General features: G+C 53.5%; 1 protein-coding gene across 5 annotated transcripts in view; it reads left to right on the forward strand.

Annotated features, from left to right (window-relative positions):
- Positions 1 to 24,130, forward strand: part of BCAS4 (breast carcinoma amplified sequence 4) — an 86,185-nt gene extending 62,055 nt beyond the window's left edge. For 2 of the 5 annotated variants that reach the window (XM_005569346.5, XM_005569347.5), the window contains one exon: positions 22,654 to 23,346. In XM_005569346.5, coding sequence (XP_005569403.3) covers positions 22,654 to 22,776 — 123 coding nt within the window. In that variant the 3' untranslated portion in view covers positions 22,777 to 23,346. Of the gene's footprint in view, positions 1 to 14,570; positions 14,689 to 22,653; positions 23,347 to 23,584 lie in introns of those variants that run through there. The other 3 variants (XM_015429971.4, XM_065523309.2, XM_065523308.2) reach the window with 3 other exon arrangements.
- The last annotated feature ends 255 nt before the right edge of the window (positions 24,131 to 24,385 follow it).

Raw genomic sequence — 24,385 nt, forward strand, 5'->3', positions numbered from 1 at the left:
TGGCCCCATTTTATAAAGAGCAACTGAGGCAGCAGGAGGTGGAGCTTCTCGCCACAGTCAGCGGGAGGAGGTAGAAGAGGTGCCCCCAGGCTGCCTGGCTCCAGAGCCTGCAGTCCTGAGCTCCACACTGCCTGAAGGGATTCACTTATGCATTCGGCACAGCGCTAGCACATAGTAGGTGCTCAGTTAGGGTGGGCCGCGAGGATTGCTTTTGTAGACATCTCTCTCTGAAGGGGCTGATTGTTCCAACCACCCCCCCCCACCATGTGGTACCCTATGTGTGTCTCTGACATCTTCAAGGCTGCCAAAGCCAAGTCCTGAAGCTGCTGTTTACAGAATAACCTATCACCCGCTTCCTGCCATGTGCGGATGTTGGCCACCACAGATCTAGCCTGCAGGAATTGAATGGAGTGGCTCACTCGCCTCTGAGCTGCTGCCTATCTGGGCCAACCCCTCCGCACTGCTCATGCCAGGAACATGTGGGTGGTCAGGGATGGCCAGGTTCGTGATGTCTCAAGCGATGCTGGGTCATGAGGGGTTGGACTAACCACGTCCACCTGGGCACACCCACCGGGGGTGTCTTGGGTCCCCCTCTGGGTCCCACCTCTCCCACTTCCTCCCATCTTCAGCCCCCTATTCCATCTTGACCACTGGAGGAGGGGCCCAGCCTAGGCCCCACCCTCACCCCGACTCCTGCTTGGTGGAGATTTCGGCCTCTGGCTCTGCATCCCCAGCAGTTCTGTTTCCTGCTGCCTCTCTTCTCTTCCCGTCTCCATCTCTGTTGGTATTCTGGTCTGTCTCTATCTTTGTGTCACTGCCTGAATCCATGTCTCTTGCATTCATCTTGCTTGTCTCTGCCTTTGCATCCCTATCTGTGCCACTCTGTCTCCTTGTCTCTCCTGCCATGTCTCTGTCCCATGTCTCTCCGTGTGTCACCCACATAATCACAAACCTTCACTGTGCTTCCTGCCCCCCAGGCCACAATCCTTTCATCCCCTTTCACTCCCCACCGCCACCTGCATCTCTGGCTCCTCCAAGAGACCTTCCTGGGACCCACTCCTCCTCAGACTGGAAGGGGACGGGTGTGGGCCAGAGAGGATAGGGCAGGTCTGAGCCGGCCAGCCAGGCTGGGCCGTGGATACCCACTGCCCTTCTCTGAGCCCTGATGTCCATATCAGGCCGTAGGTGCATCCACAGGAGAGCCCCCCAGGGACGCTTTTTACTGCGTCACTAGAGAGCAGCACTTGGTACGTGGGAACTGTTAGTAACAACAGCCATGAACCTGAGGATGAATAAATGACGGACCTGGGTCCCTGCCTGGGCTTAGGTCTGTCTGGAGAATAAAACTCGCAGGCAGAAACTATCAGCAGATAATAACAAGATGGGCTGCATGCATCTGACTTCCATGCCTCACAGAGAAAAAGAGGAAAGAGCTCAGGGGAAGCTGCAGAGGATAGGCTGGGAAAGGCCTGTGGGAGGGAAGAGCCTGGCCCATGTGTGGCACTGGGGTGGCATTCGCAGCACAGCCCACGACAGGCTGCTGGGTCGCAGGCCTTCCTGAGCGAGGTTGGGCCCGGCAGGGGATGGCAGGTATGGTCGGTGTCGGAACGCAGGTTCTGGAATCAGGCAATGTGCAGAGGTAAGTTGATTGTCAGTGCAGACTCCTGCCTGCTGCCTGCAGCTGTGGATTAGGTCTGGAAAAGGTGCAATCCCTTTGATGCCCACGGAGCCTGGGAAGTACTTGGCTCTGTTCCTGGTCAACTTTCTGCTGGGAAGATAAACCGTGTCTCATTAGGCAGTGAGTTCATGCCAATGACTGTTCTGGCTGATAACGTCACACCTTGTCATGCTGCCAGGCCCAAAGTCAAGGTCAAAGTTCCTGTTACTTAGGGAATCCTAATAATTAACCTGGGAACCTCAGCTGGTAAGGGAGATGCTGGTTTCTAAATGGAGTAAGAAGCTGGAGCAGGGAGGTGGCTGTTTCAGGGCTGGGCATCCCCAAGCACCAGTTTTGAGGTGCCACCCTGACCAGGATTGGTGATCACAGTCTTCCAGCCACCTTGTCCCTTCTGTGTCTGGCAGCTCTTTGCTGACCTGGACCTGGCTCCAGAGGCCTTGGGCAGTGCCCCTGGAAGTGTGTGCATTGGTACGGGGCAGGAGGGGCTCAGATGACAGCGGTCAGTGCTTGGAGAGACATGCAGGGGGGCTGCTTGCAGGGCTGCCTGCCAGCATCTTTGTGCCTGACATGTGGCATCCTATAACCTCTCACTCTCTGACCAGCAGGCATTTAGTGAGCACCTACTATGTGCCAGGCCCTCTGATTGATCAGTCACATCACTTAGTGGCTCAGAGATGTTCTGGCATTTGTAATTTTCAAGCCTCCTTGTAAGTTAAACATCGAAGCAGTATCAGAACTGGCTCCCATAATTGTGATTTAGTTTAAATGTTCACATTTTGAAACTGAATGTATTTAATTACTAAAAATGCAACATTATAACATTGTACGTTTGGGCTGTTCACAAGCTAATGATGGCATTTTAAAAGCATATGAATTTAGAGAGCCCTGTTAAGAATGAAATTAGCCGCCAGGCATGGCGGCTCACGCCTGTAATCTCAGCACTTTAGGAGGCCGAGGCGGGTGGATCACGAGGTCAGGAGATCGAGACCATCCTGGTTAACATGGTGAAACCCCATTTCTACTAAAAATACAAAAAAAAAAAAAAAAAAGCCAGGCGAGGTGGCGGGCGCCTGTAGTCCCAGCTATTTGGGAGGCTGAGGCAGGAGAATGGCGTGAACCCGGGAGGCGGAGCTTGCAGTGAGCCGAGATAGCACCACTGCACTCCAGCCTGCGCGACAGAGCGAGACTCCTCCACACACAAAAAAAAGAATGAAATTAGCCTTCACTCATTGAGCACTATTTTCTTCCTTTTTTTTTTTTTTGAAACAGAGTTTCACTCTTATTGCCCAGGCTGGAGTGCAATGGTGTAATCTCGGCTCACCGCAACCTCCACCTCCTGGGTTCAAGTAATTCTCCTGCCCCAGCCTCCCGAGTAGCTGGGATTACAGGTTTGCGCCACCACGCCTGGCTAATTTTGTATTTTTAGTGGAGATGAGGTTTCCCTATGTTGGTCAGGCTGGTCTTGAACTCCAGACCTCAGGTGATCTGCCTGCCTCGGCCTCACAGTGCTGGGATTCCAGGCGTGAGCCACTGCGCCCGGCTGAACACTATTTTCTAAGCGCTTTCCATTATATGGGCATAATGCCCTGTGAGGTAGGAGCAATTATTAGCCCCCATTTTCAGATGAGAAAACGGGCACAGAGAGGTTAGTAACTTGGCCAGGGTCACACAGCTAGAAAGGGGTACTGCTGCCATCTGAGGGATTTGGAAACGGGACAGTTTATTGCACTGGATGAAGGGACTCTGCTCTCAATGCTAGCAGCTCTGGGGCTTTGCAGGGGGATGTCAACGTGCAAATGCAAGGTCCTCTGTGACCCCCACCTCCACTCCCACCCTTATTCCCATAAGCAATGTGAGTCTCACCGAGGGAATGGGAAGGTGGTGGGAAGCCCCTAAGGCTTTGTGCCTGCACCCCCAGGAGGCCCTGAGAAGTGAGTTATTCCCCACCGGAAGTCCCCAGTTTCTGGTTCTGTTGAGAATGTCCATGGTGGGGGTGAGGGTGGCTCAGCCAGCAGGGTGTTCTCCTCTTTCCCTCTGTCTCTAGGGCTCCTGAGCCTGGAGACCACCCCCCCAGTTGTGCTGCCTGGAGGCTCCTTCCACCCACCTCCATGCCCGTCCTGTACCTGCACAGTACCCTCTTAGCCTCCTTGTCTGCTCTGGAAGCTGCTGAGAACTAGCGACTCCAGCCCCTGGGCCAGGCTTAACTCTGCTGCCAAACCTCCACCCATTCATTCATTGACTCATTCATTCAAGTTAATACAGTCATCCCTGGTATCCATGGGGCTTGGTTCCAGGAACTCCTGTCAGTTATCAAAAATCCATGGGTGCTTGAGTCTCTAATATAAAGAATATATAGAGATAATCTGCATATAACTTACATCCTTCCCTATACTCTAAATCATCTCTAGATTACTTATAATACCTAATACGAAGTAAATGCTGGCTGGGCTTGGTGGCTCACGCCTGTAATCCTAAGACTTTGGGAGGCCAAGGTGGGTGGATCACCTGAGGTCAGGAGTTTGAGACCAGCCTGGCCAACATGGTGAAACACTGTCTGTACTAAAAGTACAAAAATTAGCCAGGCATGGTGGCAAGCACCTGTAATCTCAGCTACTTGGGAGGGTAAGGCAGTAAAATCACTTGAAACCAAGAGCCGGAGGTTGCAGTGAGCCAAGATCATGCCATTGCACTCCAGCCTGGGTGACTGAGCAAGACTCTGTCTCAAAAACAACAACAAGGCCGGGCGCGGTGGCTCACGCCTGTAATCCCAGCACTTTGGGAGGCCGAGGCGGGCGGATCACAAGGTCAGGAGATCGAGACCACGGTGAAACCCCGTCTCTACTAAAAATACAAAAAATTAGCCGGGCGCGGTGGCGGGCGCCTGTAGTCCCAGCTACTCAGGAGGCTGAGGCAGGAGAATGGTGTAAACCCAGGAGGCGGAGCTTGCAGTGAGCCGAGATCGCGCCACTGCACTCCAGCCTAGGCGACAGAGCGAGACTCCGTCTCAAAAAAACAAAACAAAACAAAACAAACAAAAAAAACAACAACAAAAAACCAAAGTAAATGCTATATAAATAGCTGTTATACTGTATTGTTTGGGGAATAATGACTAAAAATCTGAACATGTTCAGTACAGAAGCAACCACCCTTTTTTTTTTTTCCTGAATTTTTTTTTTTTTTTTGGTGAGGCAGTCACTCTTTCACTCAGGCTGGAGTGCAGTGACACAGATCATAGCTCACTGCAGCCTCAAACTTCTGGGCTCAAGCAATCCTACCACCTCAGCCTCCTGAGTAGCTGGGACTACAGGGATGTGCCACCACGTCTGGCTAACTTTTTGTATTTTTTGTAGAGACAGTGTCTTGCTCTTATTATTATTGTTATTATTATCGTGTGAGACAGAATCTTGCCCTGTCACCCAGGCTGGAGTGCAGTGGTGAGATCTCAGCTCACTGCAGCCTTGACCTCCTAGGCTTAAGCAATCCTCCCACCTCAGCCCCCACAAGTAGCTGAGAGACTACAGGTGTGTGCCACCATGCCTGGCTAATTTATTATTATTATTATTAATGCAGACACAGTGCCTTGCTATGTTGCCCAGGCTCGTCTGAACTGGGCTCAAGTGATCCTTCCGCCTTGGCCTCCCAAAGGGCTGGGATTACAGACTTGAGCCACCACGCCCAGCCTCGCTTTTGAAGATTGTTGATTCATGGTTGGTGGAATGCATGGATGTGGAACCCACAGATGTAGAGGGCCAACTGCACTTATTTTTGAAGCACTGTGTGAGCCAGGCACTGTTTAGACCCTTGGTGTGGAAGGAGCAGAGGCCGCCTGCTCCCGGCCCTGGCAGCTGCCTAGTGCGTGATGTACCCCAGGGAGAGCGCTGTGAGGAAAGGAAAGGAGAGGTGTCTGAGGAGGAGGAGCAAGGGGGCCAGGGAGGGCCTCTGGGGAGGTGACTTGAGAGCCAGGTGGCTGGTGCCCTGGGGGAGGGAAGAATAGGACCTGGGGATAAGGAGTTCAGGCAGTGGAGGGAGCAGGCCCTGGGGCCAGTGGGAGGCTCAGCCTGGAGGCTCTGAGACCTGCTCAGCCCTTGTCTTCCTGGGACCGCCCTGCTGTATGTGGAGGGAAGATGCCGGGTGTGCGGTGTGGAGCTTAGGGGACTTAGAGCCGCTGCGATGGTCCAGGAGAGGTGCTGGTGGCCTGGAACAGGAGGGGGCAGGTGGAGGTGGGAGGTGTAGCCAACTCTGGATGTGCGTGCGTGTTAGTTGAAATTTTTCTTTTGAGAACGTTGTAGATTCACATTCGGTTAGAAGAAATAACATGGAGAGGCCAGGCACAGTGGCTCACGCCTGTAATCCCAACACTTTGGGAGGCTGAAGCAGGAGGATCGCTTGAACCCAGGAATTCGAGACCAGCCTGGGCAATCTAGGGAGACCCCCATCTCAAAAAAAAAAAAATGTTGGGCATAGTAGCATGTGTCTGGGGTTCCAGGCACTTGGGAAGCTGAGGTAGGACAATTGCTTGGGCCTGGGAGGTCGACGCTGCAGTGACCTCTGATTGCACCACTGCACTATAGCCTGGGCGACAGTGAGATCCTGCCTCAAAAAAGAACACAGAGAGACCCCTTTCTGTGCCCAATTGTCCCCAGTGGTAACATGTTTCAAAACCATAGCGCAATATCCCAAGCAGGATAGCAGCATGAATCTGACCTGTTAATCCAATGCAGATCTCCCCAGTCCGATGTGGACTCATTTGTATGTGGCATAAGTCCTATACGTTTGTACCCATTCCATACAATTTACTTGTATCAGCCAAGACACCGAGCAGGGTCCCACCAGGTCCCTTGTGCTGTCCTTTATAACCACCCTCACCCTTCCTGTGCCCCCACTCCCTGCCCAACCACTGGCTACCACTCATCTGCCCTCCATTTCTAAGATTTTGCCATTTCAAAAATGTTCTATAAATGGAATGGTGCAGTCTGTAACCCTTTGGGATTGGCTGTTTTCACTCAGCACACTTCCCTGCAGATTTGTGCAAGTTGCTACATGAATTGAGAGTCTGAACTAGGTGCAATGGCTTACGCCTGTAATCCCAGTAATTGGGAGGCCCAGGAGGGTGGATCACCTGAGGTCAGGAGTTCAAGACCAGCCTGGCCAACATGGCGAAACCCCGTCTCTACTAAAAATACAAAAATTAGCCAGAAGTGAAGGTATGTGCCTGTAATCCCAGCTACTTGGGAGGCTGAGGCAGGAGAATTGCTTGAACCCGTGGCGGAGGTTGCAGTGAGCCACGATCATGCCACCGCACACCAGCCAGGCGACAGAGCAAGACTCCAGCTCAAAAAAAACACAATAAAGAAAAAGAAAAATAGTGTGTCACTTGGGCCCAGGAGGTCGAGGCTGCAGTGAGCCGTGATTGTGTCACTGCACTTCAACCTGGGTGACACAGCAAGGCCCGGTCTCTAAAGTAAAAAAAAAAAAAAGTCTGAATACGTTTGTAGGCAGAGCCAACAGGATTTGCTGGGGTGGTCAAGCAGCAGTTGGAGATTTGAGCGTGGAGTTCAGGGCTGGAGGCATCCAGCATTGTGTCTCCATGAGGCCGAATGAAGTCACCTGGGAGCAGGAGGCCCAGAGGTCCGAGGTCTGAGTTCACATGGATTAGGTGTCTCCCATGCGGCAGATGCCGTCCTGGGCCAAGGGTGCAGCAGCCAATAGGGCAGACGAGCTCCCTGCGTGGCGAGGGGCTGATCAGCTGCAGCTTCGGTGTGGGTATGGACAAGGGAGCAGGCTCAGGATCTTGTTCCCTTATCGTTTCTGTCTTTGCAGCTGTGGAGGGCTCCAGGGCCTTCTCTGTGTGGAGCCCACAGTGTGGCCCTGGAGTGGAGGGGCTGGACCAGAGCCTTGCAGCAGCCATGAGTGAAATGAGAAGAGTGTAGTGTTTCTCTGAAGGCGAGATGGCCTCTGTCCAGCACGGATGGTCTCTCTTCTGAGATGTCCTTTGTACATTTAGAATATCAGCTTTGACAGAGGGATGGGGTTGGCAGGTGAGGGGGGTGCAGTTGTTTTGTGTGTCCATGCCAGGGGCAGGTGACCTGCCCACTCCTTGGCTTGGGTGCAGAAAGGTCTGGAATCCTTGGAGCGACTCCTCCAGCTCCCTTTCCCATCTCCTCCCCTCCAGCCCCTTTCCCCAGCCTAGCCACTCATTCCTGCTTCCCTCCCCTTATCTGGCTGCTTCATGTTTGCATCACAGCCACTAGGCTGTTCATTCCTTTCTTCTTCTTCAACTAGGCTGTTCATTCATTTCTTCTTCTTCTTCTTCTTCTTTCTTCTTCTTCTCTCTTCTTTTCCTTCCTCCTCCTTCCTCCTCCTTCCTCCTCCTTCTCTCTTCTCCTTTCTTCTTCCTCCTTCTTCCTCCTCCTTCTTCCTTCTTCCTCTTCCTTCTCCTTTCTCCTCCTTCCTCCTCCTTCCTCGTTCCTCCTTCCTCCTCCTTCCTCCTGCCTCCTCCTTCCTCTCCTTTCTCCTTCCTCCTTCTTCCTCCTTCCTCCTCCTTCTTCTCCTTTCTCCTCCTTCCTCCTTCTTCCTCGTTCCTCCTTCCTCCTTCTTCCTCCTGCCTCCTCCTTCCTCTCCTTTCTCCTCCTTCCTCCTTCTTCCTCCTTCCTCCTCCTTCTTCTCCTTTCTCCTCGTTCCTCCTTCTTCCTCCTTCCTTCTTCTTCCTCCTTCCTCCTTCTTCCTTCTTCCTTCTTAGACCTCCAAGGACACCCCCCATGTCTGAGGAAAGGGGGAGATTGAGAAGAGGCTGCCAAGGCTCCCTGGAGGCCTGGAATGGGGGAGAAGGGACACAGGGGACAGTCCAGGCCTTGTCTCTGAAGCAGGTCCTTCAGCTGCACCTGGGCTATGCTTCTCCATAGGTAGGGGGCACAGCTCTAGGGAAGGAATTTCTCCAGGCCGGCCAGGGGCCTGGAGGAGGCATCTGAGCACCTGTTGGTTCCAGGCTGCCTCTCATTTTGCCCTCAGGGCTTTTTTTTTTTTTTTTTTTTTTTGAGACAGAGTCTCACTCTATCACCCAGGCTGGAGTGCAGTGGTGCAATCTCAGCTCACTACAACCACTACCTCCAGGTTCTTGTGCCTCAGCCTCCCGAGTAGCTAGAATTATAGGTGTGTGCCACTGTTCCAGGCTACTTTTTGTATTTTTAGTAGAGATGGAGTTTGCCATGTTGGCCAGGCTGGTCTTGAACTCCTGAGCTCAAGTGATCCACCTGCCTCAGCCTCCCAAAGTGCTGGGATTATAGGCATGAGCCACTGCGCCTGGCCAGGGCTTGTTTCTTGAATGGATAACAACTGCCTGTATCAGGAACTGGGCTTCTCTGAGTAGTATTTGTGCAGCCTGACAACATGGTAGGTCAGGTTTGCTTCCCAAAGCTAACTGGTGCTATTTTTTTTTTTTTTTTTTTTGTGAGACGGAGTCTCACTCTGTCGCCCAGGCTGGAATGTAGTAGCGCAGTCTTGGCTCACTGCAACCTCTGCCTCCAGGGTTCCAGCAATTCTCCTGCCTCAGCCTCCCCAGTAACTGAGACTACAGGTGTGTGCCACTATGCCTGGCTATTTTTCATATTTTTAGTAGAGATGGGGTTTCACCATGTTGGCCAGGCTGGTCTTGAACTCCTGACCTCAAGTGATCCACCTGCCTCGGCCTCCTAAAGTGCTGGAATTATATGCATGAGCCATCGCACCTGGCCTAGTTGGTGCTATTTTCAATACTTTTTTGTGGAGCCAACCACCTTCCAGGCCGGCCAACAAAACCTTCAAGGATTCTATTGATAATTCAGCATCAAAGTGAGAAATGTATGACTCTGATGTGACAGTGGTTGGTGGTTGGACTACAGCCAGCTGTCGGTATGGGATAAGGGGACTGATCTGGAGGTTGGACACTGACTGCAGGCATCTGGGCCTAAAGCTGCCTCCCTTGGGGAGGTGGATCTCAGTGTGATGGGGGACCCCTGAACCCAGCGAGGCCACTGGGCACAGCTGTTGGTTTGTTGCCCTGGGCTACAGAGGACTCTTCCATTTGCTGCTCTGTCCTGCAAGTGGGTCAATCCTAGCTCCAGCCAAATCCATCTGCTCATGTGCCCCCCTCAAATTCTACCACCGTTCCCACCTCCGCCCTTTGTCCCACGGTGTTTTCTCAGCCAGGAGCGCCAGTGCCATGCTGTCCCTTGTTCCGTGCCCAGGGCTCATCCATGGAGCTTCCCTGGAGTCATCCTTTTGACTGATAGCAGAGGACAAAGAACACCATCCTGGAGGCACACAGATCTCAGGTGACAGTTTGAAGTGCCAAGGCAGGGCCCCTTTGTCAAACTTATTAAGAACTTCAGGCCGGGCGCGGTGGCTCACGCCTGTAATCCCAGCACTTTGGGAGGCTGAGACGGGCGGATCACGAGGTCAGGAGATCGAGACCACCCTGGCTAACACGGTGAAACCCCGTCTCTACTAAAAATACAAAAATTAGCCAGGCGCGGTGGCGGGCGCCTGTAGTCCCAGCTACTCTGGAGGTTGAGGCAGGAGAATGGCGTGAACCCGGGAGGTAGAGCTTGCAGTGAGTGGAGATCAGGCCACTGCACTCCAGCCTGGGTGACAGAGCGAGACTCCCTCTCAAAAAAAAAAAAAAAAAAAAAAAGTACTTCAAGACAGAGATAGCAGAGCGGTAGCCCACGCCTGGGCCTGACTGCCTGGGTTTGCACACTCCAGAGGCCGACCCAGTCTGTCGTAGAAGCATCACACTGGGAGGTGAGTTCCTAAGCCCCATTGAGTCTTGGTTTCCGTGACTATAAAACGGGATCACCATTCATATCCCTGCAGAGGACTGTAGTGTGCAATCATCGAGACAGTGTAAGGGGGAGCTGCTATTGTACTTACTATTGATCATGATTGATTTTTTTTTTTTTTTAAGACAGGAGTCTCGCTCTGTCACCCAGGCTGGAGTGCAGTGGTGCAGTCTTGGCTCACTGCAACCTCCCTTCCCAGGTCCAAGAGATTCTCCTGCCTCAGGCTCCTGCTTAGCTGGGGCTACAGGTGCATGCCACCACACCTGGCTAATTTTTGTTTTTTTGTATTTTTAGTAGAGACAGGGTTTCACCATGTTGGCCAGGCTGATCTCTACCTCCTGACCTCAGGTGATCTGCCCACCTCAGCCTCTCAAAGTGCCATTATTGATACTATTTAACACAATTGTCATCTGTGTTATTCCCCCTGTACTTTGCATCTGCCGCCTTCTGTGTGCTTTATTTATTTTTAAATGACCTTTTGGCCGGGCGCAGTGGCTCATGCCTGTAATCCCAGCACTTTGGGAGGCCGAGGCAAGCAGATCACTTGAGGTCAGGATTTTGAGACCAGCCTAGCCAACATGGTGAAACCCCGTCTCTATTAAAAATACAAAATTAGCCAGGCGTGGTGGTGCATGCCTATAATCCCAGCTACTCCAGAGGCTGAGGCAGCAGAATCGCTTGAACCCTGGAGGCGGAACCTTGGTGAGCCAAGGTTGCAGTGAGCCGAGATCACGCCACTGCACTCCAGCCTGGGTGACAGAGCAAGACTCTATCTCAAAATAAATAAATAAAAATAAAGATATACTTGTGTGTCCTATACAGTCAGTGGCCATGTGACAGGAGCAAAGCCCAGGTGCCTTGGTGCTCAAGTAGGATGACTCTGGCACAAACCATCAATTGAAGGAGGGAGTCAGGACTCTAGGACAGAGGGATGGGGAGGGGCAGGAGGAAAGAGGGGACTTGGCCCATGGACAGCACAGTTTGTTGACCAAGTTTGGAGGGACCAGACCCAATCAGGAGCTGGCGCCCCATGGAGCCCTGGGTTTGGAGGGTGCTGTGACACCGACACCCCGACCTGCTGTCCCTGTGCGTGAGCTTGGATTTAGTAGCCAGCAGCTTGGCAAGACTTCTGGGGCCACTCCTCTGCTGGTTTCCATGTTAACACTTTTCCTCCAGCTAAAAGCAGAATCCGTGGGCATCCAAGAACCTTCCAGAGCTGCCCCCTTGGGTCAGCATCACCTTAACAAGATTGCCGCAGCTTGTCCCTGCTGCTGGCTCACCCTGGGCACTGGCTGCCAGCTCTAGCAGCCCCAAACCCTGTGCTTCTGTCACTAGGGTCTCGGCAGCCTCCCATGTCCACCAGCTGCTGTGGTCACTGGGCCGGCAGAGGCTGGGGCCAAGGCTGGGCTGGACTGGGCAGGAGGATTCAGATGGGAAGGGGCCGGTGTCTGCACGAGCTCTGCAAGGCTGTCCAGCCCAACCCCAAGGGCAGGATTAGACACGCAGGGGCTGCCTACAGAGAAATGGGAGGGGTTCTGCTCACAGCTGTCAGTGTTCTGGAAGACTCAGGGCTCTGGAGCAGACACAGACATTGCAGGCAGGACAGGCTGAGGTACAGAAAGCCCGGAGCCCGGACACAGCAGGGTGCCCAGGACCTAGGGGACGGGCCCTGGGGGCCGGCGGTAGTGGGGGCTGCCACCAAGAGCTCGGAAGAGCCCAGTTGAGTCTCCCCTCAGCCTTTGACTAGCTGGGACCCTGGGCACATGGCCTAGCCCTGTTGTCTCCAAGCCCGCTTTCTCATCTGTACAGTGGCATCATCACAGGTCCTCACTCATGGCTCTTGAAAGCACTGGAGGAGACAGTAAGGGAGGGACAGCAGCCACAGGCCATGGTGGTGGCCCCAGGTCAGCAGTCCCTTACCCTTAGGGCTCAGGGTAAGCAGAGGCCTCTCCACTGGCATCCTCTTCAGCCTTATGGAGCCTTGGCCTGGCGTTGTGAGCCGGGAGCCACTGCCAGCTTGGATGCCCACAGGGCTCCACAGGTCCTGCAGCCCAGGCGGGGACGGTGACAAAGCAGACAGCACGTGTCCTGGTTGATGGGGCAGCTCACTGCACCCTGTGGGAATGCGGGCCCACGGTGGCCAGATAGCTCAGTTTTTCTAGAGAAATAGGCACTCTGTTTATTTGAACATCCCAGTTCTTCACTGTTGGCAACGAACTCATTTTTAAATTCGTCTGTAAGCCGGATGCTGACCAAAGGTGACCCATTTGTGCTCTCTGAGTGGAACAGATCGAGCAACCCCTAAGGGTCCTGAGGTTGGAGGGCAGATGCTGAAGGGACATCCTGGTTTCTGACTGAGAGCTCACCCCCAGCTCCACACAGCTCCGGGGGTGCCTGTGTGCTGGGACAGTGCAGATGCTGGAGCTGGGCAGGCCTGGGGTCGAACCCCAGCTCTGCCAATTCCCGGCTGAGTGGGTATGGCCAAGTGACTCGCTGAGCCTCAGTTTCCCCTTTTGCAAAGTGGAATGGAGGATCCCTGCCTCTCCCAGCTGCTGTGAGGATGAATGCTCTGTGACCCTGAAGGTCCCATTGTGGGCTGGGCACTCTGTAAATGCTCCGTTCTTGGTCACTGAGGTTGAATTAAGAGAGGCTGGGGCTTGGTTTATGGAGTGAGACTGATCTGTTTCTTCTGTTGGCTTTAAAAAAAAATTATAGAATTAGAGCGAAGTTGCTGTAATAGTACAGAGACTGTCTCTGTACCCCTCGGCCAGCTGCTTCTGTTGTTAACATTTTACTGTGTGCATTATCACAGCTAAGGAACCAACACTGACACATTATGAACATAGTTGCTTCGGTTTTCCTAAAGCCTTTTTCAGTTCCAGGATCCAATACTACATTCAGTCATCATGTCTCCCCAGCCTGGTCTCCTCTGACAGTTTCTCAGACTTTCTTGGTTTGGTTTGGTTTGGTTTGGTGTTCTTGGTTTTGGGTTTTTGTTGTTGTTGTTATGTTGGAGAGAGGGTGTCGTTCTGTTGCCCAGGCTAGAGTGCAGGCAAGATAATGGCTCACTGTAGCCTTGACCTCCAGAGCTCAGGTGATCCTCCCACCTCAGCCTCTCAAGTACCTAGGACTGCAGGTGCATGCCACCATGCCCAGCTAATTTTCTGGGTTTTGTTTGTAGAGATGAGGTCTCCCTATGTAGGCCAGGCTGGCCTTGAAATCCTGTGCTCAAGGGATCCTCCTGCCTTGGCCTCCCAAGGTGCTGGGATTGGCCAGGCATGGTGGCTCACTCCTGTAATCCCAGCACTTTGGGAGGCCAAGGTGGGCAGATCACTTGAGGTCAGGTGTTCAAGACCAGCCTGGCCAACATGGTGAAACCCTGTCTCTACTAAAAATACAAAAATTAGCCAGGTGTGGTGGCGCGCACCTGTAATCTCAGCTACTGGGGAAACTGAGGTATGAGAATCGCTTAAACCCGGGAGGCAGAGTTTGCAGTGAGCCAAGATCATGCCACTGCAGTCCAGCCTGGGTGACAGAGAGAAACTCCATCTCAAAACAAAACAAAACAAAAAAACCCACACAAAGTGCTGGGATTACAGGCATGAGCCACCACGCCCAGCCTCAGACTTTCCTTGTTTTTGATGACCTTGACAGTTTTGAGAATATCGGGTAGGTATTTTGAACAATACCCTTTAATTAGGGCCTATCTGATGTTTTTCTCATGCTTAGATCAGGGCTGTGGGTTTGGGGGAGGAAGACCACAGAGGTAAAGCACCCTTCTCATCACATCATAGCAGTGATACCTCAGCATGGCTCAGCACTGATGCTGCTGGATGTGGGTCACCTGGCCCAAGTGATGTTTGCCAGGTTTCTCCACTGTGCAGTTGCTTTCCCCACTTTCCATGCCCTGCTCTTTGGAGTGCAGCCCTACTCAAGGGAGGAGGGGCAGACGCAGGCAATTTGGAATTGTTTTGGAATGTTTTTGAGATTTGCTTCTCCTCCTCATCTGCTTGCTTTTGCATCTAGCAGTTGTCGCTTCTTGGGTGATTCTTTCTTTCTTTCTTTTTTTGAGTCAGAGTCTTGCTCTATTGCCCAGCCTGGAGTGCAGTGGCACAATCACGGCTCACTGCAGCCTCGACCTCCAGGGCTCAAGTGATGCTGTCACCTCAGCCTCCTGAGTGGCTGGGACTACAGGTATGTGCCACCCCGACCAGCTAATGTTTTTGTTTTTGTAGAGGTGGGTCTCGCTATGTTGCCTAGGCTGGCCTTGAACTCTTGGACTCAAGAGATCCTCCCACCTTGGCCTCCCAAAGGCCAGGATTGCAGGCTGCCATGCTCAGCCTGATCCTTTGATTTCATTATCTGAACAACCCGGGCTTGAGTCCTGGCTCAGTGCATTTACTCTCTGTGTGACCTGGGTGGCTTGCTATGAACAGAGGGATCATGAGAACAAGAGGATATGTACATCAGGCTGCACATGGTGCTTTGAGCAAATAGGTTGGTGTTTTTTCCTACTTGTGACAAGAGGTACTGAGGTGGCCCATTGAGCTGACAGGGTGTCTCAAGGAGGTAGTCAGGGACCCAGGCTTCTCCTGGCTGCTGTTCTGCCATCCTTAGCATGTGGCTTTTGTCTTCCTGGTCTCAAGGTAGCTGCAGCACCTCCAGCCTCACTGCCGTGCTCCAGGCAGGATTCAGTGAAGTTGACGGCGTTATCCCTGTTTTGTAGAGGAAGAAAGTGAGGCTGAGGAGGATGAGAAACCCTGCCTTAAAGAGTGCTGTGAGGTTAGAAGTAGTGCCACCTGGCGTGTAGTAGGCATGGTTGTTTTCACAGTAGGATGGGCCTCTCTCAAGTTCCCTGGCACTGGCCCAGTGCACTGGGGGATGAAGGTGGGCCTCTGACAGCAGGCACCTGAGCTCCTCCACTTGGCTGGCCTGAGGCTTCAGGCTCCCAGGGGCTGGCCCAGGTTCTGGTGGGGCTGTGGGTGGCTGGGGCAGACCCTGGACAACCTTGGATCCCAGCCTGCGAGTACAGGTGCAGTGTGTCCGCCCCTCCTTCTGGGGTGGAGGATGCTGGGCCCAGCAGCCATGTTGACCTGTGCCTCTTGCCTGTTCTGGGCGAGTCAGCACTGGCTGGGGCTGCAGTGGTCACCCAAGAACAGCCAACCACATAAAAGTCAGGCCCGAGGATGGTCACCGAGGCAGGCCTGGCCCTGCAACTGGGTAGCCATGTCTGATGACCTACTATTCAGTGCCTGCTTGGTAGGGAGGTATAGGCAAGGGTTTGTCATTCCTGTTCTATTTGGGAGGATAGATTTAATTCAGAGGCAAACTATGGTCTGGGGATCAAATCTGACCTGCCACAGCTTTTTTTTTTTTTTTTTTTTTTTTTTGAGATGGAGCCTTGCTCTGTTGCCCAGGCTGGAGTGCAGTGGCGCGATCTCAGCTCACTGTAACTTCCGCCTCCTGGTATAAGTAATTCTCCTGCCTCAGCCTCCCAAGTAGCTGGGATTACAGGCACCTGCCACCACACCCAGCTAATTTTTGTATTTTTAGTAGAGATGGGGTTTCATCATTTTGGCCAGGCTGGTCTCGAACTCCTGACCTCAGGTGATCTGCCCACCTTGGCTTCACAAAGTGCTGGGATTACAGGCATGAGCCACCACACCCAGCCTGCCATTGCTTTTGTAAATAAAGTTTTATTGGCACACAGCCATGCCTTCTGTTTACATATTGTCTCTGGCTGCATTTATACTACCTGGGCAGAGTTGAGTGGTTGTGACCGAGACTGTGGTTTGCAAAGCATAAAATATTTACTGTCTAGCTCTTTACAGAAAACATTTACTGACCCTGACCTGAAAACCATGCAGGGTCAGGGATGTGCGATTAGGGCTTCCCAAGAGGGAGATGCGGGTGGGCCAGGACTGGCGAGGGGCTGTGGAGGGTTTGTAGAAACAAAGCAGCACAGGGCAAACGGAGGCCCTGAGGTGGTGGGCGTGGCTTTAGAGCAGAGCTTGTTCCGATTGGGGGGCTTCAGAAGAGAGGCTGTGAACCCAGCCGGGGCCTGAGGCTTCATCCTATCACATGCTGTGACAAACGTTTGAGGTCTTTGTGCGAAAAGGAGCACAAAGGGTGCTCCTTTGGGTGGTACGGATTGCTGGGGCCAACTCTGAGACTTTGGCCAGACGCAGCAGGTCACAGGAACTGTGGGGATCTCAGGGGCTGGGGCTCCTCAGCTCAGCCACTTTCAGCCATGAGGGACTGTGGGCCCGGAGCCGCCCGACGGTCTGATTTTCCAAGAGAAACCGGCAGTCTGCTTTTCACGGGAAATCTGATTTTTATATGTTTGAAGTTAATTCCATTTTTACAAAATCACGAAGCAGATCCAGCACACATGCATTTGGCCTGTGCACTGCAGGTTTGGGAACTCAGGTGTGCAGGGTGGATGCAGGGACCTGCGGGGGTGTGGGGAGACTCAGAAAGCAGCCAGGCCCTGTGCCCCAGCACTCCCTCTGGCAGAGGCGGGCCTTGGTCTGGGGTAGGCTGGGGAGGAGCTCACAGCCGAGTCAGGTTTCTGTGTCTTGACCTATCCTATCCCAGAGCAGAGAACATTCCTGCCTGCGGCACGGGAGGAGGGGGTGGGGAGCCGGATTCCAAAGGGTTGGACGTACCTCGTGGACCCCAGCGGGGACTCATTCCCAGCCGGAGGGCGAGGGGCGGGAGGTGGAGAGCTCTGAAGTCCCCTCTGAGATTTTCAAGGGTGAAAACCCTAGGGTTTGAATTTGCTGCTCCATCAAGGAGCCCTGTAGCGTGATGGGCAAGGGCTGGTCTTGGAGCTGGACAGGCCCAAGTGGACCCCAGCTCCACTGCTGTCTCCCTCCTGGGACCTCTGAGACACAGCGACTCCTCCCTTGCAGGCTGCCATGAGAATCCAAGAGAGAATGGGTGTGAAAGTGGTTTCCGTGGCATGCGGGTGTGCCAGTGAGGGGGTCTGCCTCCGGGGCGTGGTCCTGTCCATCCGCCAGGGGCGTCTGCAGCCTGACAGCCCTGCAGGCATCTGGTTGTTTTCAGCCTCACACACCAGCCCTCATCTGCTGATTCAGGCGGCTGGTTTCAAAGCACTTGCTGCCACCCCTGGGGGTTTATTATTTATTTCAGGCAGGACTCTTAGTTACAAGCAACCCTGGTGAGCGTGGCTTAAAGGAAGAAGAGAATTTTGAGGCTCATCAACAGGAAAAGCCCCAGGGTAATTCCAGTCTTCAGCAAAATAGGGTTCATGTGCTCAAAGTGATATTGGCAGGACTCTGTCTTGCGCTGTCTTCCAACTCTGCATCCCTCTGCGCGGGTTTCATTCTCAGGCGGGCCCCTGGTGGGGTGGCAGGAGTGGCCCGTCACCTGAACTCCCAGGAACCTCTGGGGAGAGCATCCCTGTCCCAGCAGCAAGAATCGCAGTGGCCTTGTCACATGCTCACTCCTGGACTCACCTCCGTGGGTGGAGGGTGAGCTGCTCACATGGGCTGGGCCTGCTCTTAGCCCCAACCTGAGCTGTGGAGGGGGTGGGGATCTGCTTAGATGGGGAGTTGGGCACGAGGGGATCCCTTGGAAAAATCAAGATGCAGCCGGGCGTGGTGGCTCACCCCTGTAATCCCAACATTTTGGGAGGCTAAGGCGGACAGATCACCTGAGGTCAGGAGTTCAAGACCAGCCTGGCCAACGTGGTGAAACCCCGTCTCTACAAAAATACAAAAAAATAAGCCGGATGTGGTGGTGGGCGCCTTTAGTAATCCCATCTACTCGGGAGGCTGAGGCAGGAGACTCGCTTGAACCCGGGAGGCGGAGGCTTCAGTGAGCCGAGATTGCGCCATTGCATTCCCGCCTGAGTAACAGAGCGAGGCTCTGTCTCAAAAATAAAATAAAATCAAGATGCTAGCACCCCAAGGGGAAGTGGACAGACAGGCTGATACAGCGCCCACCCATGCCCACCGTTCTCCAAGACTGTGTTTTGGTCTGAAGAGGAAACACCTGAGCTTCCTGGCTCATGCCCCTCTGCCCCTTGCCTGGCTCATGCCCCTCTGCCCCTTGCCTGGCTCATGCCCCTCTGCTCCTGCCTGGCTGACTTGAGCCCCATTCTCCAAAGAGCTGTGGTTACTCACCCACGTGTCTCCAGCATGTCCTCCCAGGTGTGAGGCTTGGGCCTGAGTGGATGTGGAGCGGCACCAGCCTCTGCAGCCTTTTGTCTGGTCTTCCAGAGCAGTGGCCCTCCTGAAAAGGGAAAGCATGCTTGTTCTCCGTGGAGCCCCTGAGGGCTCCTAGTGATTGACTTCCTTTCTGAGTGCACAGGAAACAGCTGTTCAGTAATCCATTGTGACGTTTGGCCAGACACCGACAGAGCTTGTCTCCCTGCGACCCCCTTGTCCAAATTCAGGGAGGACCTTTCCCCTCTGTCACCAGGAGGGATGTGATTGTTGGGAGTTCCTTGCATTAGTTCTCTCCAGGCCTGAAGATACGATCACATCTAGAGCTGCCAGCAGCCTCTCACCACTCCTTCTCTTTGGCTTCTTCATAAGGATATTGATTTTTCCTCCATTTTTAGAATCCATCTCCTTGAGGGAGGAGACAGAAACTCCATCCTTCTTCATAGAACCATTTCAGAAAGGAACAGGGGTTTCAGATGAGGCCCAGCTGGCCTAGGAGAGGCCGCCTGGCTGGGCTGGACACTGGCTCTGGCCTGGCCTGGTCACTGACCCTTGCCTGGGTCCTCAGGACCAGGAGAAGAAGGGCCGTTTCTTTTCAGATCACAGAACACTCTTTGGCTCCTAGTCATGTGTCAGGATGAGAGGGGTGGGCTTTGAACTCCCATGATTCACTTGAATGTTGCATTTTCTTTTCTTTTTTTTTTTTTTGAGATGGAGTCTGGCTCTGTCACCCAGGTTGGAGTGCAGTGGCCGGATCTCAGCTCACTGCAAGCTACGCCTCCCGGGTTTGCGCCATTCTCCTGCCTCAGCCTCCCGAGTAGCTGGGACTACAGGCGCCCGCCACCTCGCCCGGCTATTTTTTTGTATTTTTTAGTAGAGACAGGGTTTCACTGTGTTAGCCAGGATGGTCTCGATCTCCTGACCTCGTGATCCACCCGTCTCGGCCTCCCAAAGTGCTGGGATTACAGGCTTGAGCCACTGCGCCCGGCCGAATGTTGCATTTTCTAGATACTATGACAGCCAGTTCTCAGGCCATCATTAAAAAGGAAGAGGGTGAAATCCCACACCTGTGGGTACCCACCAGCCGCAGCCCTCTGGCTGGAGATGTATCTTGTGGCTCAGCTCCTGTTTGTGTTCTGATTGCAGTGCCATCAGGGGGACGTGTGTCCACTGACCCACAGAGGCAGGGATAGCTCGGGAACGTGCTAGGAGAAGAGGGGCAGGTGGGAATAGGCCTCATCTCCCGAGTCATCCCCAGCAGGCTGAGCCAAGAGTGGCTGAGCATTGGCTGGGCAGAACGTTCCATTTGCCGTGTGTGAGGTTCACCCTTGGCCAAGTTGCATCACTTGTCCTGGTTTTCCAGATGCGGAGGTGGTGACGCAGGCTGGGATGAGGTCCCTAGACGTCAGAGCGTGTTGCACCTTATGTAAGATCCTTTGATGGCTCCCTTCTGTAACAGGCTCGGTGTGGTATGGTGGGAAGTCAAGGCCCTGGAGCCCAGACGTGATTACCTAGCCACTCTCACTTTCGGGGGACACATGCAACAGCCTCCTCGTGGCTCCACTCTCGCCCCTAGAGTGTATTCTCTCCCTGCTGTTCCTGAAGCGCAGACCTCATCACACACACAGCCTCCCGCTTGGGAGCTTTAAAGGCCCCCAGTGCTCCTGGGATCAAGGTTATAGCTTGGCTTGCAAGAGTGAGCGCAGGTGGCCCCGGCCCGTTGTCTGGCTTCCTCCCTGTCTACGCGCTGATCCCCACAGTCCTACACCCCAGCCACTCAGCGCAGGCTGTTCCCTCGGCCTGGAACACCGGCCCTTGGCACCGCTATACCCCACTTCTCCTGACTCCTGGCCAGCTGCTGCTGAGGCTGTGAAGGTTCTAGACAGCTCAGCCCCCAAAATTCCCCCAACCCTCTAGGATGAGCTGAGGCCCCATCTGGGTTCCCCAGGCCTTTGTGCCCATCCTGCCATTAGCCCACATCATAGGGTGGCATTGTTTCTCCTGGTTCATCTGTGTCCCCACTAAGTGAGTGCCATGCCCCATGAAGGCTGGGACGGTTGTCTTGTTCATGGCTGTCTCCTCAGCGCACAGGACAGGGCTGGCCTGGTGCCCTGTAAGTCAGTTGCTGGTGGACAGATGCTTGGAGGATGTGTGACTTGGGGCAGGGCACCTCCTGAGCCTTGATCTCCCCCTCTGCACTGGGGTCATGGTGTCAAGTGCAGAGGGAGGGGAGGGAAGGGAAGCAGGGAGCACGGGAAGGGGCCTGCAAAGGTGTCTGGCAGTTGGGGAGCTGTCATTGGCCACAGTCTGGAGCCCATATCCCTGCACTGGCACCCAGCTTTCAGCTGTAGCCAGAACTGGGTCTCAGCCAGAGTGGGCAGAGGTAGCCAGGAGATGAGACAGTGCAGAGAGCTGGGGGACAGGGTCGGGGGTGGTGAGAAGGTCCCCTCCCTCTGTCCCCCTTGGCCCTGCATCCTTGCTCATCTCCACCAGCTCCAACCAGGAACAGCAGCCCAGGAGCCCTCTCCTTCCTCTGGTGCAGGCCACGGTCCTTGCAGCCTGGACTCTGCACGAGAATCACCTGGGAGCTGTGAAATGTCCCACCCCCAGGCCATGCCCCAGACTAGTGACATCCGACTCCCTGGTGTGGGCCCTGGGCATCAGTATTTCATAAAACTCCCAGGAGATTCCAGCGCATGGCCAAGTTTGAGAGCCGTCATTCCGGGTGGTTGTTGGTAACCTGGTTTTTCCTGGAGACGCTCGGCAGCCTGCAGGAGCCCGCCAGCCAGCACGCAGTGAGCGGCTCAATGGGAAATCTCCCCTTCCCCGCCTCCCTCCACAAAAATCCTCACCAGAAATGAGGAAGCACTTCTTAAAATGGTTTTGTTTTTTGAAAGAGTAGCACATGCATATGGCAGGAACTCCAGGCAGCACAGATGGGTACACAGTGGAAGAAAAATCAGTCCTGGCCAGGCGTGGTGGCTCACACCTGTCATCCTAGCACTTTGGGAGGCTGAGGCGGGCGAGTCACTGGAGGCCAGGCATTTGAGACTAGCCTGGCCAACATGGCGAAACCTCATCTCTACTAAAAAAAAAAAAAAAAAAAAAAGCTGGGCGTGGTGGCGCACGCCTATAATCCCAGCTAACTTGGGAGACTGAGGGAGGAGAATCGCTTGAACCCAGGAGGCGAAGGTTGCAGTGAGCCAAGATGGCACCACTGTACTCCAGGCTGGGTGACACAGCAAGACTCTGTCTCAAAAAAAAAAAAAAAAAAAAATCATGTTACCAACCACAGCCACTGTACCCAGGCTCTGGGATGGCCCTGCAGAGCTGTCACGTGTCGGTACAGGTCCCTTTGTCACATGTCTGCCCTTCTCACCTTGCTTTCTTAGTCCTTCTCTGCCAGAACATATTGATCTGCCTGGCTCTTTTTTTTCTTTTTTTCACCCTGAGACATTGTCTCACTCTGTTGCCCAGGTGGAGTGCAGTGGCACAATCTCGGCTCACTGCAACCTCCGTCTCCCGGGTTCAAGTAATTCTCCTGCCTCTGCCTCCCAAGTAGCTGGGATTACAAGTGTGCGCTACCACGCCTGGCTAATTTCTGTATTTTTAGTAGAGACAGGCTTTGACTATGTTGGCCAGGCTAGCCTCAAACTCCTGACCTCAAGTGATCCGCCCACCTTGGCCCCTGCAAAGTGCTGGGATTACAGTCATAAACCACTGTGCCTGGGCTGCCTGGCTCTTTTTGATGCCTACAGGGTATTCCGTTATGGAGAGGGCATGACATGGATGTCTTGGTCCCTTTGGGTGGCCAGCTTTGGCTGTCACAGGCAGTGCTGTTAGAGGAGCTCAGAGTCTTTGGTCATATGTGTGAGTCCTGCGGGATGAACTTGTAGACGGGGAATTCCTGGGTCATGGAACAAGTGGATCCAAATTGCCGATAGAGCACCATTTCTTGTCATTCCAGAAGTCGCCTGCACCAGTACCCGTGACGTATGAGCTGCCCACACTGTACAGGACGGAGGACTATTTTCCTGCGGACGCCAGGGAGGCACAGCACCACCCCCGCACCTGCCCTCGGCCTCTGTGAGCTTTGTGGTCTTCCCATCAGGAATGCTGGAAAAGTGACATTGTGTACATGCTGCAGCTTGGGGTTTTTTTCTTTGTATTGCTGTTTATTTTATATTTTAAAGAGATTTTTTTAAATGTTGAGATGGGCTCTCACTATGTTATCCAGGCTGATCTCAAACTCCTGGGCTCAAGTGATCCACCCGCCTTGGCCTTTCAACGTGGTGGGATCACGGGCAGCAGCCTCCGCGCCCAGGCTGCTGCCATTTTCAGATTTCCTCCCTGCCTCATGTGAGACTACAGGGTTTGGAGAAGCAGTTGGAACCCACGTGTGGTGCCTCCCACGTTGGCCTGCCTGGGGTTCTACAGGGGTTGAGGGGCCAGGCCTGGCCGGGGCTGATGGACAGTGGGGACTTTCCTTCTCTCCATGATGGCTTTGCAGCGGCTCCATGGTCCTCTCCGTGATGGGGTTTTGCACGGGGTGCGCTCTGCCACTGTGGTGGGTGGATAGGTGGATGGGTGCTGGTTGTGTTGCCTCTAGACCTCGGTGCCCACAGCCTTGAGGATCCTTCCAATAAAGGTGTCGAGAGCAGTCCTGGTCTGGTGTGAGAATGATGGGGAGTGATAGTTTCCTTTTCACCTGGGCAATGTTTTCCAGAAGGTTCCTCATGTGTGTCACCTGTGAGGGTCTGATCCTGGGCATCTGTTTATGAGGCTCTAGCTGAGGGGAGGGGATAGTCCCGGCCTTTGGATTCCCAGCAAGAATGCAGAGGTCATTAGGACCCCCAGGGTCTTCAAACGCTTGTTTACCCGCATTTCTTCCCATGCAGATGAATTTCCTGCTATTGTCCTAACACTCCAGATTTCTCACGGTGACTTCAACCTGTAATGGGTATTTCTGGAATTCCTGGAAGAGCCAAGAACACACACATACATACAGCCAAGTCCGCTATGCACATACAGGACTGAACTGTAGACCTGCATTAGAATTTCAAGATAATCTGCGTGACCAAGGTGACTCATGCCTGTAATCCCAGCACCTTGGGAGGCTGAGGCATGAGGGTCGCTTATGCACAGGGGGTCAAAACTGCAGTGAGTCGTGATTGTTCTACTGCACCCTAGCATGTACAACAGAGCAAGACCTTGTCCCCCACCCCCCAAAAAAGTTTTTCAAGGAAGCCTAAAATGTTGAATCTGGCAAGAGAGAGTAGAGGCCAGGTGCAGCGGCTCATGCCTGGGATCCCAGCACTTTGGGAGGCTGAGGTGGGCGGATCGCTTAAGCCCAGGAGTTTGAGACCAGCTGGGGCAACGTAGACCATGTCTCTACCAAAAATACAAAAGTTAGTTGGGTGTGTTGGTGCACATCTGTGGTCCCAGCTACTTGGGAGGCTGAGGCGGGAGGATTGCTTGAGCCTGGGAGGTTGAGGCTGCAGTGAGCCATGATTGTGCCACTACACTCTAGCCTAGATAACCAAGTGAGACCTTGGCTAAATTTTTTTTTTTAAATTAAAAACAGAAAAGCAGGGAAATAGTTTAGGACAATTTTTGGAATTAAAAGATATAGGTAGACCCCTTGTTTCTCGAAAAGTCGGCATTTTTCGTTCTTTTCTTTTTTTTTTGAGATGGAGTCT

This window comes from Macaca fascicularis, chromosome 10 (assembly GCF_037993035.2).
Source record: "Macaca fascicularis isolate 582-1 chromosome 10, T2T-MFA8v1.1".
NCBI classification, from domain to species: Eukaryota; Metazoa; Chordata; class Mammalia; order Primates; family Cercopithecidae; genus Macaca; species Macaca fascicularis.